Raw genomic sequence first — 15,697 nt, forward strand, 5'->3', positions numbered from 1 at the left:
CCCCATGTCCCCACAGCCAGGAAGGACCTCGGGAAGGACCAAACATGTCCGAGACCGCCAAGCACGCCCGGGGTCCTCCTCCGCCTCAGAGCCACCACCGAGCAGGAGCCAGAGCGGCGCAGCCGGGGCCGCTCCGCCCCGTGCATCTCTATGGTCACCGCGCTGCGTCTCTATAGCCGGGCGCTGGAGGACCGCGCGGTGACATCAGTGGGGCGGCGCTGTGGCCGTGCGGGGGGAATCAGTTCCGGCAGCGCGGCGGCGCTCTGGGCGGAGCTCTATGGCCGGTGAGCGCTGTGTGAGCGTGCGTCTCTATGGTGGGGCGGCGCTCTAGCCCGCGCTCAGTGGTGCGGGCGGGGCGGCGCGGGGCCGAGGCCGCCATGGCCGGCGCGGGGCCGGGCCCGGCGGAGGGGCCGTGCGTGCTGTGCTGCGGGGAGCTGGACGTGGTGGCCCTGGGCCGCTGCGAGCACCCCATCTGCTACCGCTGCTCCGTGAGGATGCGGGCGCTCTGCGGCGTCCGGTACTGCGCCGTGTGCCGGGAAGAGCTGCGGCAGGTGAGGCCGGGCCCGGGGCTGGGGGGGCCCTGGCCGGGCGGGGCAGCTCCCGGGCAGGGCCGCAGCGGGAATGGGCCGGGTGGGACCGGCGGGGACGGAGCGCCCGGGTTATCGCCCTCTGTCCCGCTCGCAGGGGTGCCGCCGCCTGGGCCAGTGGGAAACAAAACGTGAGGAAAATGGAGTTAGAGCGAATGTTTATGGTGTGAAGTCAGCAGGGCTCGCTCTGGCAGCAGAGAATGGAGCCTCTGCTCCCTGCTCCAGGAGGCTGCAGCTCTTAGGGGGGGATCATGGAATCGTAAAATCCTGGAGTGGTTTGGAATGCAAGGGACCCCAAAGCCCATCCAGTGCCAGTCCCTCCATGGCAGGGACACCTTCCACCATCCCAGGCTGCTCCAAGCCCTGTCCAGCCTGGCCTTGGGCACTGCCAGGGATCCAGGGGCAGCCACGGCTTCTTTGGGAATTTACTTCTAGATTTCTTATGTGGCTTTTGCTGTAAGAACTGAAATTCCTTGCTGTATTTATGTCTCAGCCTTTCTGGGCTGGGGCTGGTGACTCCAGCTGTTCCCGCAGCAGTTCCCGGGCTGGCAGTGTGTGCTGGAGGTGGGAGCTGCAGTGCTCCGAGCTCAGGGGAGCAAGGAGATGCCCTGAGAGGGGTGTGTGGTACAGGTGATTCGGGAGGTGCTGTGTGTTTAGTTCCTCGCTTTCCTGGGAGTTAAGGAAACACGAAACAGTGGTTCCCTGCCAGCCTTAGACACTGAGTCACTTGGAAACTCCAGGTCCCCGTGAGATCCCCCAGGGGCCGGGGAGGAGCCGGGGGCAGGGCTCCTGCCAGGCATTGGTTGTGGAAAGGGTTGTGCTGCTGGACGATATTTACTCTGGGAACAGCTGTGGGAGCAAAACAGACCAGGAGCGTGTCCTAATCCCGTTCAAACTCCAGAGGCCAGGCTGGGCCAGTCCCTGGCGGGTTGATAAGATGTCCCATGGCCCTGCTGGCAGCAGGGGACAGTGCCCGGGGGAGGTGACAGCTGAGGCTGGCATAAGGCTGCAGACGTGGGCAGCTCCCGGAGGTCGTGCCTGCCTGGAGTGCCCATCCCGGTGCTGTTCCCACAGGTGGTGTTTGGGAGGAAGCTGCCATCCTTCTCCTCCATTGCCCTGCAGCAGCTGCAGCATGAGAAGAAATACGACATTTATTTCATGGATGCCGAGGTGTACGCGCTGTACAGGTGAATGTCCCCGGAATGTCCCCAGCACGTGGTGGCACACGGGACGTGGCAGGAAGTGCTGTGCGGGAGGGCGGGGTGCCCTGCTCTCCTGGCATTTGGGCAGCTCTGAGTCACCTGTGCAGGTGTGTTTGGCGAGGTGACAGCTGGAGCAGGGCACTGAGCGCTCAGCAGCTCCCGAGGCTGCAGCGTTGGATTCGCCAGCACAACGCACAAGCTTTGTTCTCTCAACAAAAGTCACTTTTGGCATCTTTAACAGCAGCAAAATTGCTGAAAACCTTCCCATTCCTTGTGTGGCTGCTGTGGAAATTGATAAAGACTTAATTACTGTTGTAATTGTAATTACTGCTGTGCTGAATAAGGACTAACCAAACCAAGGTGTGCCGAGTATTGCATGAAGAGTAACAATGTCTTCACACAAAGATCTTAATTCTGAATGGGAGGGAAAAAAGATGAAGTGAAAAAACCAGTGCAGAATAAAAATGTGGCATTAGCATTGTGTTCTACAAATATTTTTCATAACAATCTTAATTGGGAGGATTTTAGATAATGGAAAGAGGAGTGGAAATTATGCATACTGGCAGTGGAACCTTTTCCTTGGAGAATTGGGCATTATTTTCACCCTGATTTGGGCTGAGAATGTAACTTTGGGACATTTACAGTTTTGGCTTGGTATTTGTGGGAATGAGGGAGTAGGAGTTCTCCCAGTGAGACCAGTGCTCAGCTCTTCCTGGGAGCCATTGTGTGGTGGGATTTTGGGGTGGGGTTTTTCCTTCCTTTCCTAATACAATTCTTTAAATTCAGTTTATCTCTCCCCACTGTATTCCTCAGTTTCTGACAGTGGGAAGTGTAATGGAGTGGGATGTGAATGTTGCAGGAATCTCCAGGAGGAGAAGGGTTTCAGTTTACTCAGTTTTGCAGTGAGTTCCTGCTGTGCTTCCTGCTCTGTGGCTGCTCAGCTCTGCTCCAGCAGCTGGAACCTCGGTGTAGTTTGGTTCCATCCCATTCCTGCCATCCAGCAGAATTCTTGCAATAAGCAATTCTTGCAATAAGCAGGTCACAACCCTCCCTGCAGATTGCAGGGGCAGCCTTAAAGCTGGAGCCTCTGCCAGGGATGGAACATTTGTGTTGTGCTAAAGGTGTGGGGGTGCTGAGAGGGAGTTGGGTCATTTTTGGGAATCTCTCTCATCCCTCAGGAAGCTGCTGCAGCACGAATGCCCCTTGTGCCCGGATGCAAAGCCCTTCAACACCTTTGCAGATCTGGAGCAGCACATGAGGAAGCAGCACGAGCTCTTCTGCTGCAAACTCTGTGTTAAACACCTAAAGGTGAGCTGGGCCTCTGCTTGGATGTGTGGGAAGGAGGGAGTTTCCCTCCATGACCTCCAGGAGTTCCTGGGAAGATGGGAAGGCAGAACAGCAAGGATTTATTTCAGTTCCCTCTTCCTGCAGTGAGGCCAGTTTCTTTATTTTAAGCCTTTCTCCTTCCATAAACTGATTAATGAAGAGGGCCTGGAGGTTCTCCAGGTTTAAATTAAACCCCATGGTGGTGGTGCCACAGTTGGTTTGTGCCAGGTGAACTGGAGTTTGCTGCCAAAAGGGATGGCAGGAGTGAGCAGGTTGACCTAAATGAACCCTAATAAGTTTGGGAACTGAGCTGAGTCTTTCCTGTGGTCTTGGAATTCCTGGAGCTGATTGAAGGGAAGTGGGAAAGGAGGGCAGGACCTGCTTTGGTTTCTGGTGTCCTTTGAGCTCTGGTGAGGTGCTTCATGCCCAGGGTTCCCTCAGCACTGAGGGAACTTGTTTGCTATTTTCTCTCACAAACAATATTAAAACTGTTGCTTTTTAATTTCAGAATACTGTAGAAATTTTTATTTCAAAGAAAAAAGTCCCATCTTACTCATACCCACTGAAAAGAAACTTCTAAACTTGTGGAAGCTTCAGTCCATCAGCCTTGGCAAAGCCAAATAAACCTTTTCCCAGAGCAATTTCCCAGTTCTTATCTAAGCCAGAAATAAAGGATATTCTGTTCTCAAGGCTGGGTTGATCTTTTTGGTATCTCCAGATCCCATCCTACTAAAACAGCTCACAAGGTAGTGGGGACAGAGGGCTGGCTTGTGATACAGGAGTTGTTCACTGAAGTGAATCCTCTGTGTGCAGCTATTTGGTGTGAGAGGGAAATAAAACTGCTCCCTTGGGGTTTCTAAATTTGAGAATGCAAAATACTATTTGTTGATAAATACCCAGTTAGGCTTTTTCCACTCCAGAGATTATAATTTAAACTCATTACAGCATAGAAAGATTCCAAAGGGAAAAAAGTGAATTAAATTCATTCCCAGTGTTCAGATAAATGCAAGATAGATTTCATTTGAATCCATCAATTGAATTTTACTTCCTGTCCACCAAAAATTTTAGGTGTTGGTGGTCAAACTGCATCTTTTTGAAGCAAATCTTCCACCCCTACAGATGGAGAAGTTGGGCACAGCCTGGCTTGTTCTGTTTGGTTCTGTGTCCATAGGAAACAGTGCAAATCTATGAATGCAAATCTATGAATACCAATGTATTAACACAATCCCCGCCCTCCAGATCTTCACCTACGAGAGGAAATGGTACTCCAGGAAGGACCTGGCCCGGCACCGGATCCACGGGGACCCTGATGACACCTCCCACCGGGGCCACCCCCTCTGCAAGTTCTGCGACGAGCGCTACCTGGACAACGACGAGCTGCTCAAGCACCTGCGCAGGGACCACTACTTCTGCCACTTCTGTGACTCTGAGGGGGCTCAGGAGTACTACAGGCAAGCAAACATTGCTTATATGAGTTCTTTTTCCAGCTTAAATTTCCTTTTCCTAGCTTAGATTTTGAAGTAAAATTCCTTGGGTGTGCTTTCAATTTAAGGGGTAAGTAGTGTTTGAAAGCAGAGTGGAGGAGTGGCAGCAGGTTAGGTGCAATTCTGTAAATAAATAGCCAAAATATTCACTTTGAGTCTAGCTCATGCTTTAAAGTCTTCTTCATTAAATAAAGTTAATTTTGCAGCCTGACAGCAACTGTCTGGTGTGTTACCCCTAATGGGGGACAGGACAAAAAAAAGCGTTCTTAACTTGCATCAGGGGAGGTTTAGATTGGATATATTGGGGAAAATTCCTTCATAGGAAGGGTCGTCAGGTACTGGAAGAGGTTAGCCAGGGAAATGGAGAGTCACTGTCCCTGGAAATGTTTAAAACCGTGTGGATGTGGTGCCTGGGAAAATGACTTAGTGGTCAACATGGTGGTGGTAGCGGCTGATGGTCTTAAAGGCCTTTTCCAACCTTAATTCTGTGATTCCTTGATCCTGCTGCTCCAAGGTTTGTGTGCAAGGGGAACAAAGGTGACTTTTTTGTTGTGTGCACAGCTGGATGTGCTGAGCATCTGTGGGTTTGGTTTAACACCTCTGTACTGCACTGGCTGTACAGAAACAGGGTCAGCTGGAAAACATCCCTGGGATAAGGACAAACCAACCACCAGGGCTTGTCCTCACTCTCCTTTATGCCTTGAGAGGCTGCCTGGAACAGTGGCTGGGCAGAGCTAAAGGAATAAAGCAGGGATTTATTAAAGGCCTCAAAGGATTCACCTTGGGCAGTACAAGCCTCTGGCTGTGGCTATACCCAAGATGGACAATGGGTCAGGAGTTTTCACCCTTTGATAAGTTTTGGTCCATTTCCATATTGGGGTTCATTGTCCAATTCCAGCTCAGGTGATGCAGTCCCACCCTCCCAGACTGCTCTCCTCCATTCCCTGTTGTTTGCACTTTTTGGGGCTGGAGCTGCAGCGGTGTCCTTGGTTCTGGGGCTGGAAAAGGATTGTTCTGTGTGACTGAGCTGTGAGGAGAACTGCTGACACTTTCTGTGGACTTCAGAGTTCTGTACCAATGCAGGGAATTCCCAAGAATCAGGGAAGTGGGAGAGCTCAAACTGAAGGCGTGACCCTTGTGTGAGTGTCTGTGTCAGAGAGTGGGAAGGCTCAGCTCCGCGCTTTCCCTCCGCAGTGACTATGAATACCTGCGGGAGCACTTCAGGGAGAAGCACTTCCTGTGCGAGGAGGGCCGCTGCAGCTCAGAGCAGTTCACGCACGCCTTCCGCACCGAGATTGACTACAAGGCCCACAAGAGCGCCTGCCACAGCAAGAGCCGCGCCGAGGCGCGCCAGAACCGCCACATCGACCTGCAGTTCACCTACACGCCCCGGCACCCGCGCAGGACCGACGGTCAGCCTGGGGCTGCAGGGCAGGGACGGGCACCCCGCCGGGGTGGGCAGGCACCGCCACCACTGCTCCGGCCCTGGAAGCGCCCTGGGCAGGGCTTGGAGCAGCCTGACCTGGTGGAAGGTGTCCTTGCTCTGGAGCAAGGTGTTCTTTACCCCCACCACCCAAACCAATCTATGGGTCTTATTCTCTAAGAACGCCTGGTGAATATTTCATAGGCGTGAAGATTCTTCCCAAAGAGGGTAGACAAGCCCTGGAGCAGTACCAAGAACTTGCAGAGTTTGAGAAGGCCTCTCCAGCCTGAGAGCTTGCAGAATTTGAGAAGGCCTCACCAACCTGAGAGGTTGCAGAGTTTAAGAAGGCCTCACCAACCTGAGAGGTTGCAGAGGTTGAGGATAACCAGAACTTGCCCAGACAAAGCCCTCTGATGTAGTTTTAGAGCTGGCCTTCCTTTGAGTAAAGGGCTGGAGCAGGTGATATCCAGACATCCCTTCCTGCTTGAATTGTAGCATTTTTTCCCTGTGTGTGGGTTTAATGAGGACAGGTAATTTTAGGAGAACTGCTGACTTGGTCATCAGAAAGAAATGAAGATAATTTATTTGTACCAGTATGTTTTTGCATTTTTCAGGCACAGTGTGATGCCCACACTAGAGAAATAACTGAGAGTGATCATCCTTCCCCTCTGTTTTAGGTGTTGTAGGTGGAGATGACTACGAGGAGGTTGACAGGTTCAACAGGCAAGGGAGGGCAAGCAGGTTGAGCAGCCGAGGGAGCCAGCAGAACAGGAGAGGCAGCTGGAGGTACAAGAGGTGAGTGGCACGACCTTGTGTGGAGTTTTACCCCAAATTAGTCTTGGCCTTTACCTGCCAATTCACAATATGTTGGTGGATTAGGAGGAAGGAAGTGATACAAAATTTGGAAGCCTCCATGGTGAATCCTTAGCTGACAACTTCCAGTCCAAGCCTGTGTCCTGGCTACATGCTTGGTCATCATGGAATTATTTGTGTGAGGTTTCAGCTCAGGAAGCAAACAATGCAACCCTCAACTTTTGGGTCAAATAAACTCAGAACCCTGGATTAATTCCAGCAACTGTTTTTATGCAAACTTCTCTAAATAGGATTTTTTGAAGTAGGTGACAAGTCTGTGCAGGTTTAATGGAGTTTTGGTCTGGGTAGTCATGAAATTCCTGTTCTAAGGACCATGCTTTTCATTGGACTAACAGATCTCTGTGTGGCCAGACTGAGTGCTTTGGAAAAAGAAGAGGGTTAAGTATTGAAATGAAACTTTGCATTTCTATGTCTCTTCATCCACACCAGAACTGAGTGCTTTTTACATCCTGCACATCTTATTTTCTTCTGGCTGGACGGGCAGCTGGTTCATTACTGGTGATTCCACGGGGGAAAAAAGTCCATCCCAAAGCACTCCTCTGTTGGTGTCACATGTGGATTGTGCATGTGTTGAGAGTTCATGCCCAGCCATGCCTCAAAGAGTTCCTGTGGCCTCCAAGAATAATTCCATACATTTGGAAATGAACAAGAGAGACAGGTGCCCCCTGCATCCCTGGCACTGTCTCACCCAGTTCACCCTGGTTTCTTCTGGCCTGGATTGTTATTCCCACACATGGAACTTGGAAATCCAGGGAGGAAATGTTGCCTGGCTGGGATGGATTGGAGTGGTGGGGCTGGTTTGGGTTTCTCAGCAGGTGGCAGCACGAGATCAGGGATGTCACTGGAGCTGGAACCACAGAGATGACACTGCAGCGAGGCAGTGCTCTGTGATCCTTGCTGTTTGACCAAGGGAGTCTGCCCTGTCCTGCAGGGAAGAAGAAGACAGGGATGTTGCAGCAGCAGTCAGGGCATCTGTGGCAGCCAAACGGCAGGAAGAGAAGAAAAGGGTGGAGGACAAAGAGGAAGGCAGCAGCAGCAGGGGGAGAAAGGAGGATTTGAGGGATCCCGACGTGCTCGGCTCCAAACGTGTGCCAAAGTCTTCAAACGATGTCACAGGTGAGTGTTGGACAGGTCCTGCACAGCTGCAGGGCATCTCAATGTCTGGAAGGTTCCCTCAGAAAGTTCTGTCTTACCCATGTTTTACTCATTTAAAGTATCATGAATTTCCTGAATGCCACAACATAATGGGCAACACAGTTAATTGAAGGAAATAGTGATGCATGGATTTAAATTGTTCTTCTGGAATGTCAGTTAATGACATCATCAGCTGCTGAAAATAGGCCTTGGTAGTGCTGCAGTCATGGCCATTGATAGCCCCTGCTCTGGAATGAATGAGTTTGGGTTGAAAATAATGTCTTTGCTCTTTCTGTCCCTGTTCCAAAAGAAGCAGCTGCTAACGGAGTGCTCAGCCAGGAGGACTTTCCAGCAATCGGCTCTGCAGCAGGACCTCTCCAAGGGTGAGTCTGCAGGGCTGCAGCAGGGACAAAGCACGTTTAGAAGCTGATTGATGTGTTCTGCATTTCTGGGGAAAATAATTTTCCAGATCATTTGATCCCTCCAAGGTTTCCCCTGCCCATTGTCCCCTCCTGCCTGGAGGTGTTTCTGTGCCGCTCACCAGCATGAGCAGCATCAGCTCCTGGCTTGATCTTAGAATCATGGAATAGAATCATGGAATATCCTCATCTGGAAGGGGCCCATGAGGATCATCTGGTCCAACTCCTGTTGTGTCACTCTAAGTGACAGTCTGAGGAGGAGTGGAGAGCTGTGGGTTTGTGCTGTCCCTTGGGGTTCTGCTGCCTCAGTAACTCCAGTCCTCTCCCTTCCCCACAGCTCTGCCCAGCCAGCACTGGTTAAGCTTAAAGATGAGGATTTCCCAAGCTTGTCCTCCTCTGCAGCTCCCACCATCTCATCAGGGATGTCTCTGATGTACACAGCCACTGCCAGGAAAGCAGCCTTCCAGGAGGAGGATTTCCCAGCCCTGGTGTCCAAAGTGAAGCCCACCAATAGGACAGTAACTCACATCACATCTGCATGGAACAATGGTTCCAGTAAAAACGTAGTCAAAGCCATGTGCAGCCCCTGTGTCAACCAGCCAGCCAAAAAACCATCCTTGAACACCTCCAAAGGAAATAAGAAGAGCAATAAACTCTGTGAATCAGACGACGAGGACGGCAGCGGTGGCCTGACCACCCAGGAGATCCGCAGCACCCCGACCATGTTCGACGTCTCGTCCTTGCTGGCAGCTTCTACCTCACAAACTTTTACAAAAGTGGGCAAGAAAAAGAAGATGGGGGTTGAGAAGCAGAGCCCCTTGTCCCCACGCCCACCCCAGGAGCCACCATTGCCCAGGCCAGGCCCAGAGAAGCCCCCGGAGGCAGAGCAGCCCTGCAGGGCCTTCCCTGCTGCTCACGGCCCCCTCGTCAACGGGCACACGGAGAAACCATCAGCTGCTTGTGCTGCACCCAAAGAGCCCCCCGGCCTTAAAAAGCCCCCAGTGACTAACAAATGCCCTTTACCTCAGGAAGACTTCCCAGCTCTTGGGAGCTCAGGATCAGCCAGGATGCCCCCACCACCAGGTGAGCAGGGAATAAGCTCAGAGTTGTGGAATGGTTTGGGTGGGAGGGATCTTAACGATCATCTCATTCCACTCCCTGCCATGAGCAGGGGCACTTTCCACTAGACCAGGTTGCTTCAGGCTGGCCTTGGACACTTCCAGGGATGGGGAAGCACTGCTGAGCATGGCCAGCTTTGCTTGGGGAGAGCCCAGAGAACACATGGATGTGTTGTGTTAACTCCTTCTGGCTCTCGTGTGGTTCTGCCACCAGCTACCAGGTAGAGGCAGCCTGGGTGTCACAGGGGGGCTGGAATGTCCTCTGGGACTCACCTCTGCCCCACAGCTGGAGGTGTTTGCTCGCTGGGGGTGGCTCATGGATGTAGAGCTGGTTTTTCCCTGTCCCCAGGGCTGACACATCCGTGTGTTGTGCTCCAAGATCTGCCTTGGAAGCCGCTGCAGGCAAAGGGAATCTGGCTGTGTCCTGTCCCTGCTGGCACTTGTCACTTCACTTCTTCCTGTGCTGGCAGAGGTTTCCTGCCGTGCTGTTAGCCATGGCCTTGTGAAGGCAGGCAGACAGGAACAAACGTGACCTGGAGTGGTGTTCATGGCAGTGGGATCTCATCGGGAGGCGCCGGCACCGCTGTTTGTGCAGCTCCTGCTGGGAGAGGCCAGGCTGGGCCCGCTGCCTCCTCCCGTGGTTTGTGTTCACTTTAATAATGCAAAAGTGTTTTTCATTGTGACTTGGAGTGGGCTTTCAAAATTATTTTCCATTGAGAAAGTAAATGAATAATTAAAGCACTTTCTCTGTAGAGGAACATCAGCCACTCTCAAGTGCTTCTTGAAGATTTTTTTTTAGGTTTTCTCCAGTATAGAGTGGTGTCTGCACTGCAAGCTCTTCTTGGTGCTTCTGCAGAGTGTGTCAGGGACTGGTGTGGGTTTTAGGCAGGGGTCAGTGGGTGCTCTAATTCCTGTCTCTCCCTGCTTCCCTCAGGCTTTAACTCCGTGGTGCTGTTGAAGAACCCTCCTCCGCCTCCGGGCCTGTCGGTGCCTGTCAGCAAACCCCCCCCGGGCTTCGCTGTCATCCCATCCTCCACCATCTCTGAACCCGTCACTACAGCTCTGAAAGAGTGAGTCAGGGGCCTGCCAGGGGCTGTGGGACACCTCACACCTCCCTGGTGTCACAGGGGCTGCAGACAGCACACAGGGGGTGACTCCAAGGGGCCAGCCAGGGAAGGTTCCCGTTGGGAAGTCCCAGGGTGCTGTGGGTTGGATTCAGGAGAATTGCATAAAACGGCCCTGTGTGGTTACAAGTCTGAGGAACTGCAAACCTGTGCAATGTTTTGGCTGCTCAGACCTTGATCTATCCTAGATTTATTTGCGAATCTGCAGTTCCAACATATTCCTGTACTTCCCATCAATTCTGTGGGAGTCCCAGCAGCAAGGTGCTGAGGCTTGTTCTCCTTGGTGACCTTCACTGCTCTGGCCTTTCCAGGAACTGCTCTCTGGTTCCTTCTGGGACAGAAAGAGGAGTTTTTGGGAAAAGGGGAGGGAAAACTTTGTGTCAGTTTCATACAGAACCTGCATTATCTGTTGGTTTATTCACAGTGAGGTCTTTGCTCGGGTCTTTCGAGTGCACTCAGCTCATAGAGCTGCTTGTCAGGGCCACATTAATCTTGGATTTTAAACATTCTGTTTGTGTAAAGCTGGAATCTGATATGGAAATCCCATATTTTATTATCCTGACAAGACAGCTGTGTGCTGCTTTTGTGTAGCTGGGTTGAGGAAGGATGTGCAGCTGTAAACCAGAACAGCCTTGTGATTTATGTCCCAGGACATCTTTGTGTGACACAAACCGATGTCAGGGTCACTTCTGGTCTTTTCCAACACAGGCCAAAATCCTGTCACGGATCATACTTGATACCTGAGAACTTCCAGCAGAGGAACATCCAGCTCATACAATCCATTAAGGAATTTCTTCAGAGCGACGAGTCCAAGTTCAATAAATTTAAAACTCATTCTGGGCAGTTCAGGCAGGTGAGTGGCTTCCCAAAGCCTCCTTTTCTGGGAGGCCTGAATTCCAGTGGGATTTTTAATAGATAAATATTCATTTTCCTCTGATTCTTTCCCTTCCTTGTCCCCTGCAGGGGCTGATCTCTGCAGCTCAGTATTACAAAAGCTGCCGGGAACTGCTGGGGGAAAACTTCAAGAAGATTTTCAAGGAGTTGTTGGTGTTGCTGCCAGACACAGCCAAGCAGCAGGAACTGCTCTCTGCCCACAACGACTTCCGGATCAAGGAGAAGCAAAGCTCCAACAAACCCAAAAAGAACAAAAAGAACGTTTGGCAGACGGACTCCCCCGCCGACCTCGACTGCTACATCTGCCCCACGTGCAGGCAGGTGCTGACCCAGCAGGACGTGGTGACCCACAAAGCTTTGCATCTCGAGGATGAGGAGTTCCCCTCGCTGCAGGCAATCAGCAGGATCATCAGTTAGCTCTCCCCAGGGCCGCCACCCGGGCCCTGGCTGTGGCTGTGCACTTTGGAATGAGGTTTGGCAGTAGCTGGGGGCTGGTGCCCTTGAGGCAGAGAGGAGCAGGTGATTTGGGAAGCCCTCCTGGGCAAAGGGATCAGGGGAATGTGCCAGAGCTCATCCCCACCCGCTGTCTGAGCTCCCAAATCTGGGCTGGGTTAGGCTGAGCTGCAGGGGGGACAGGCAGGGCTCCTTCCTCCTGGAACATGCAATAGCTGGGAATCCTTTTGGATCTGCAGAATGACAGGGGACTCAGTGGGGGAATAAGCTTCTGGTTTGGGGGTTTCTTTCTGGTTTGGGGGTGGGGGAAGTTTATGGATCGCTGAAATGAATGGAGGTGGCTTCCCTTATAACATTCTGATTTTTTTTTTGTGCTATTTCAGTGAAGATCACACTAGTCAGGGGTAAAAGGTGCAAGAGAGTGCTGCTCCCTGGGATGTGTGACCAGGAGAGCTGCACACACTGGGCTGCAGAGTTTCCCTTTCTGCAGAGTCAGTTCTGCTGCTTGAAGAATTGGGCCGATCTGTGCAAGATTTGAAGTTGCCTCTGACTTTTTCTGTAAAGTTCTTTCAAGAAGCTGATTTTGTAGCCCTGCATGTACAGTAACAGCATTAAGGCTTTACTCTTCGTAAAGCACACGGGAATTTTATTTAATGACTGCCATGTTTCTAATTTCTTGGATGTATTACTGGTGGGAGCTCCCAACAGCATCCTGGGACATTAAATGCTGCTGATTACTGACCATGTTTTCTGCAGTGCCTTTAAGTGCATTTATCTGTTTACAGTAGTCTGACACCTGCACCTCCCTCGGTACCGCCGGGCTGGCTTTGCTCCTGTTCCTTGGCACCCCCAAATTCCACCCCAGAGGAAGAGGGGGATCTCTTCCTCCTCGGAAGTGACTCCTCCAGCAGCAGCTCTGAGCTGATGGAGTGCCAGGAGTCCCCCCTGGCTGTAGTTCAGTGTCTGATTCTCTCCCATCTCCAGGTTTAGTTATTTCTAACGTGTAGGAACAAAGCTGACATTAATTTATGTGATTTGTAGCGATGAAACACAGCTTTTCTAGCATCATCATTTCTATGGAATCGAGCTCAGAGTATTGCCCAAGAGCTACTCCTGCCTACAGCCACCCTTCCTTGCCTTACATGTGTTATTTTTGCTTGCTCTCAGGCTGCAAAGTGCTTTGGATTTCTTTTCTTGAATATTTAAGACTGTTCTGACCACCTGTGCACGTTGGGTTTGGCCCAGAAGGGGCTGGGGAAGGTGATTTGGGTGCACGAGCCCCTGGCAGTCCCTGTTCCTGTCTCAGGATCCTGGAGCTGATCCTGGCCCCTGAGGGGGCTGGGTGCTGCCACCACTTCCAGTCAGCAACTGTCCCCATTTGGTTGGTAAAGTTCAGGGAGTGAAATGTCTTCCCTGCAGGAGCATCTTGTCTTCCCTTGGGTTTCAGTTCCTTCTCCATCAGCAGCTCTGAGTTCCCTGGGAGGTGCTGCTGGGAGTTCCCTCGAGCTGCTGCATCACTGGGGCCTGATGTTGCAGTTTCCTTGTTCCTTGTGCTCACCTGATTCAATAAAGTTACTACCAAATCTTTTTTTTTTCTATTCATTTTTAGCTCTTTATTGAAAATAAGTTGCAGTTGGTTACACAGACACCCAAAATACAGAATCACAGATTGTTCTCTCAAAAGATATTTTTATATATATAATATATACAAAATTGTAAACATTTTAAACTTATTTCCATACACAGTCCACTTTATACTACACTGCACAGAGGTTAGTGACAACTGCAACTCCTGGAAGCGTCTGCTCGGACAGAGGTATTGGCAAAGAAACTGAACTCCCCAGCCCTCAGGTGGGAGCTGTTGGAGATTAAAACTCTGAAAGGAGCTGAGGTTTGAATGTGTATTGCAACAAAATCCAGGCAGCTGAACTGGGGCTTCAAGTTGAGGCAGTGAGGGCTGAGCCTCACTGGGGGGAGAGGGGCTTGTGACACACACAGGGACAAAATGGAACTGAGAACGGGACCAGGGGGGACCAGAGCCACCTGCTTGGGGCCAGCACGGGCTGGGAGGGGTCTGAAACACACAGCAGTGTTTATTGAGAGAAATTCCCACTGCATGGAACAATGATGGCAATTCCCAAGGAACAGAGGGCAGAGCCAGGAGGCAGCGCTGTGCCTGGGGCTGGCACGGGGAGGGGAGTACAGGACAGCCCTGGGAGGGACTGGCGGGCAGAGAACAGCACTGCTGGGGGGTCACTGGTTGTTGTGGATGAACTGCTGGGAATCTCATCCCAGTGTCCAGCCACAAGAGCAGTGAGATCCCAAATGCTGCCCTGTAAAGGGAGGGGTTTGCTTCAGGCTCTGCTCCAGCCCCTGACACAGAGCAGGTAATGCAGGGGGAGGATGTTTTTTTACTGAAGCAAAGCTCCCACCTTTGCTAGGAACAGCTTGAAATGTTGGCAAGAATTCCAAATCTTTTAATATGCTTGAATTGCACAGTGCATGATGGGGTTACCTCAGTGCTGAGGAACAGCAGTGCTGTGACAGAGCCTCCTGGAGCAAGAGGATGGGTGGGGCAGAGTGCTGGAGTTCTGCTCTGTACACCCAAATTTAGAGCTAACACTGTGCAGAGGCTTTTGGGCTGGGCTGAGCACAGCTGAGCCCTCTGTGAGCTCGAGGTGCTGCTGACCTCTGGGGAGAACAGAGGGCGACAAACAGCTTGTGAGGATGGCAGAGCCCTGGCACACTCAGGACAGTCCTGGCATGCTTTTGGGACAAATCTGGGACAGCCCTGGCACCCTCCTAGGATGTGGCCTGGGTGGTTACAAGGGGCTGAGTGCTGCTGTAGCACAGCTGGGAAAAAAGAGCAGAAAAGAGGAAAATTGATGTTCCAAGTCCCTGAACCCCGGGGTTACTGCAGCCATGGCTCTGGTTCTCCACCTTGGGGTGTGTTTGGTGACAGTGCTCCCTGCACACCCTGATGGGCACACCCGGGGCTCTCACTGGGCACAGTGACACCCGACACTGTGGGGACAATGGGGGGACACTGTGGGGACAATGGGAGGGCTCCCCAAGGGTTTGGGGCAGAATTCCAGGCACGGGTGTCACCCCTGAGCCCAGGGGGCTGCACCCACACACCCCCAGATGGGCTGTGTGAGGCAGGCTGAGGTGGGCGAAGGCTCCCACCACAGCCAGGGAGTTTGGGGCTGTCCCATCCAGCCTGGTGACACAGCCTTGGCACGGTCCATGGGACACCAGCCCGGTGCCATTCCCTGGACAAACGCTCTGGCTGTGGCTCCTGCCCGTCCCAGTGCCACCCCAGCAGAGGTGCCACCCCTGCCCTGCCTGGCACGGGCACTGTGGGTGCAGAGGAGCAGGGCTCGCCTCCCTCCAGGTGCCTCTTGAGTGCTGAGGCTGACAGGTTATTTATTCCCAGCTCTGGTTTAATCAGGGAGCAGGTTATTTACTCCCAGCTCTGCTTTACTCCAGGAGCATCTCCTGTGCTGCCAGAAGCCCCCAGCCCTTCCTCCTGCTCCTGCCCAGCCCAGCAAGGAAAAGGAAACCCTGGGAAGCTGAAATGAGCTTTGGGAAGCACCAGGAGTGGTGCTGGTGTCTCCCTGTGTCCCTGCTGCTGCTCCAGAGGTCACAGCGTGGTGGGAT

At 52.3% G+C, this 15,697-nt stretch overlaps 1 protein-coding gene across 2 annotated transcripts; it reads left to right on the top strand.

Annotated features, from left to right (window-relative positions):
• Window positions 1-367: 367 nt before the first annotated feature.
• ZNF598 (zinc finger protein 598) lies at window positions 368-13,620 on the top strand. Of its 2 annotated transcripts, none has more exons than XM_030958479.1 (12): window positions 368-551; window positions 1,662-1,774; window positions 2,968-3,097; window positions 4,355-4,566; window positions 5,794-6,011; window positions 6,700-6,817; window positions 7,827-8,011; window positions 8,340-8,412; window positions 8,786-9,531; window positions 10,501-10,636; window positions 11,399-11,543; window positions 11,654-13,620. In XM_030958479.1, exons 1-12 carry the CDS (start codon window positions 378-380, stop codon window positions 11,999-12,001), a joined length of 2,598 nt encoding a protein of 865 aa, XP_030814339.1. In that variant the 5' UTR covers window positions 368-377; the 3' UTR covers window positions 12,002-13,620. The 2 variants fall into 2 exon arrangements, with proteins under 2 accessions (XP_030814339.1, XP_030814340.1); XM_030958480.1 differs by having other exon boundaries at window positions 8,343-8,412.
• Window positions 13,621-15,697: the final 2,077 nt, after the last annotated feature.

The sequence above is a fragment of the Camarhynchus parvulus genome, chromosome 14 (assembly GCF_901933205.1).
Source record: "Camarhynchus parvulus chromosome 14, STF_HiC, whole genome shotgun sequence".
Lineage (NCBI taxonomy): Eukaryota > Metazoa > Chordata > Aves > Passeriformes > Thraupidae > Camarhynchus > Camarhynchus parvulus.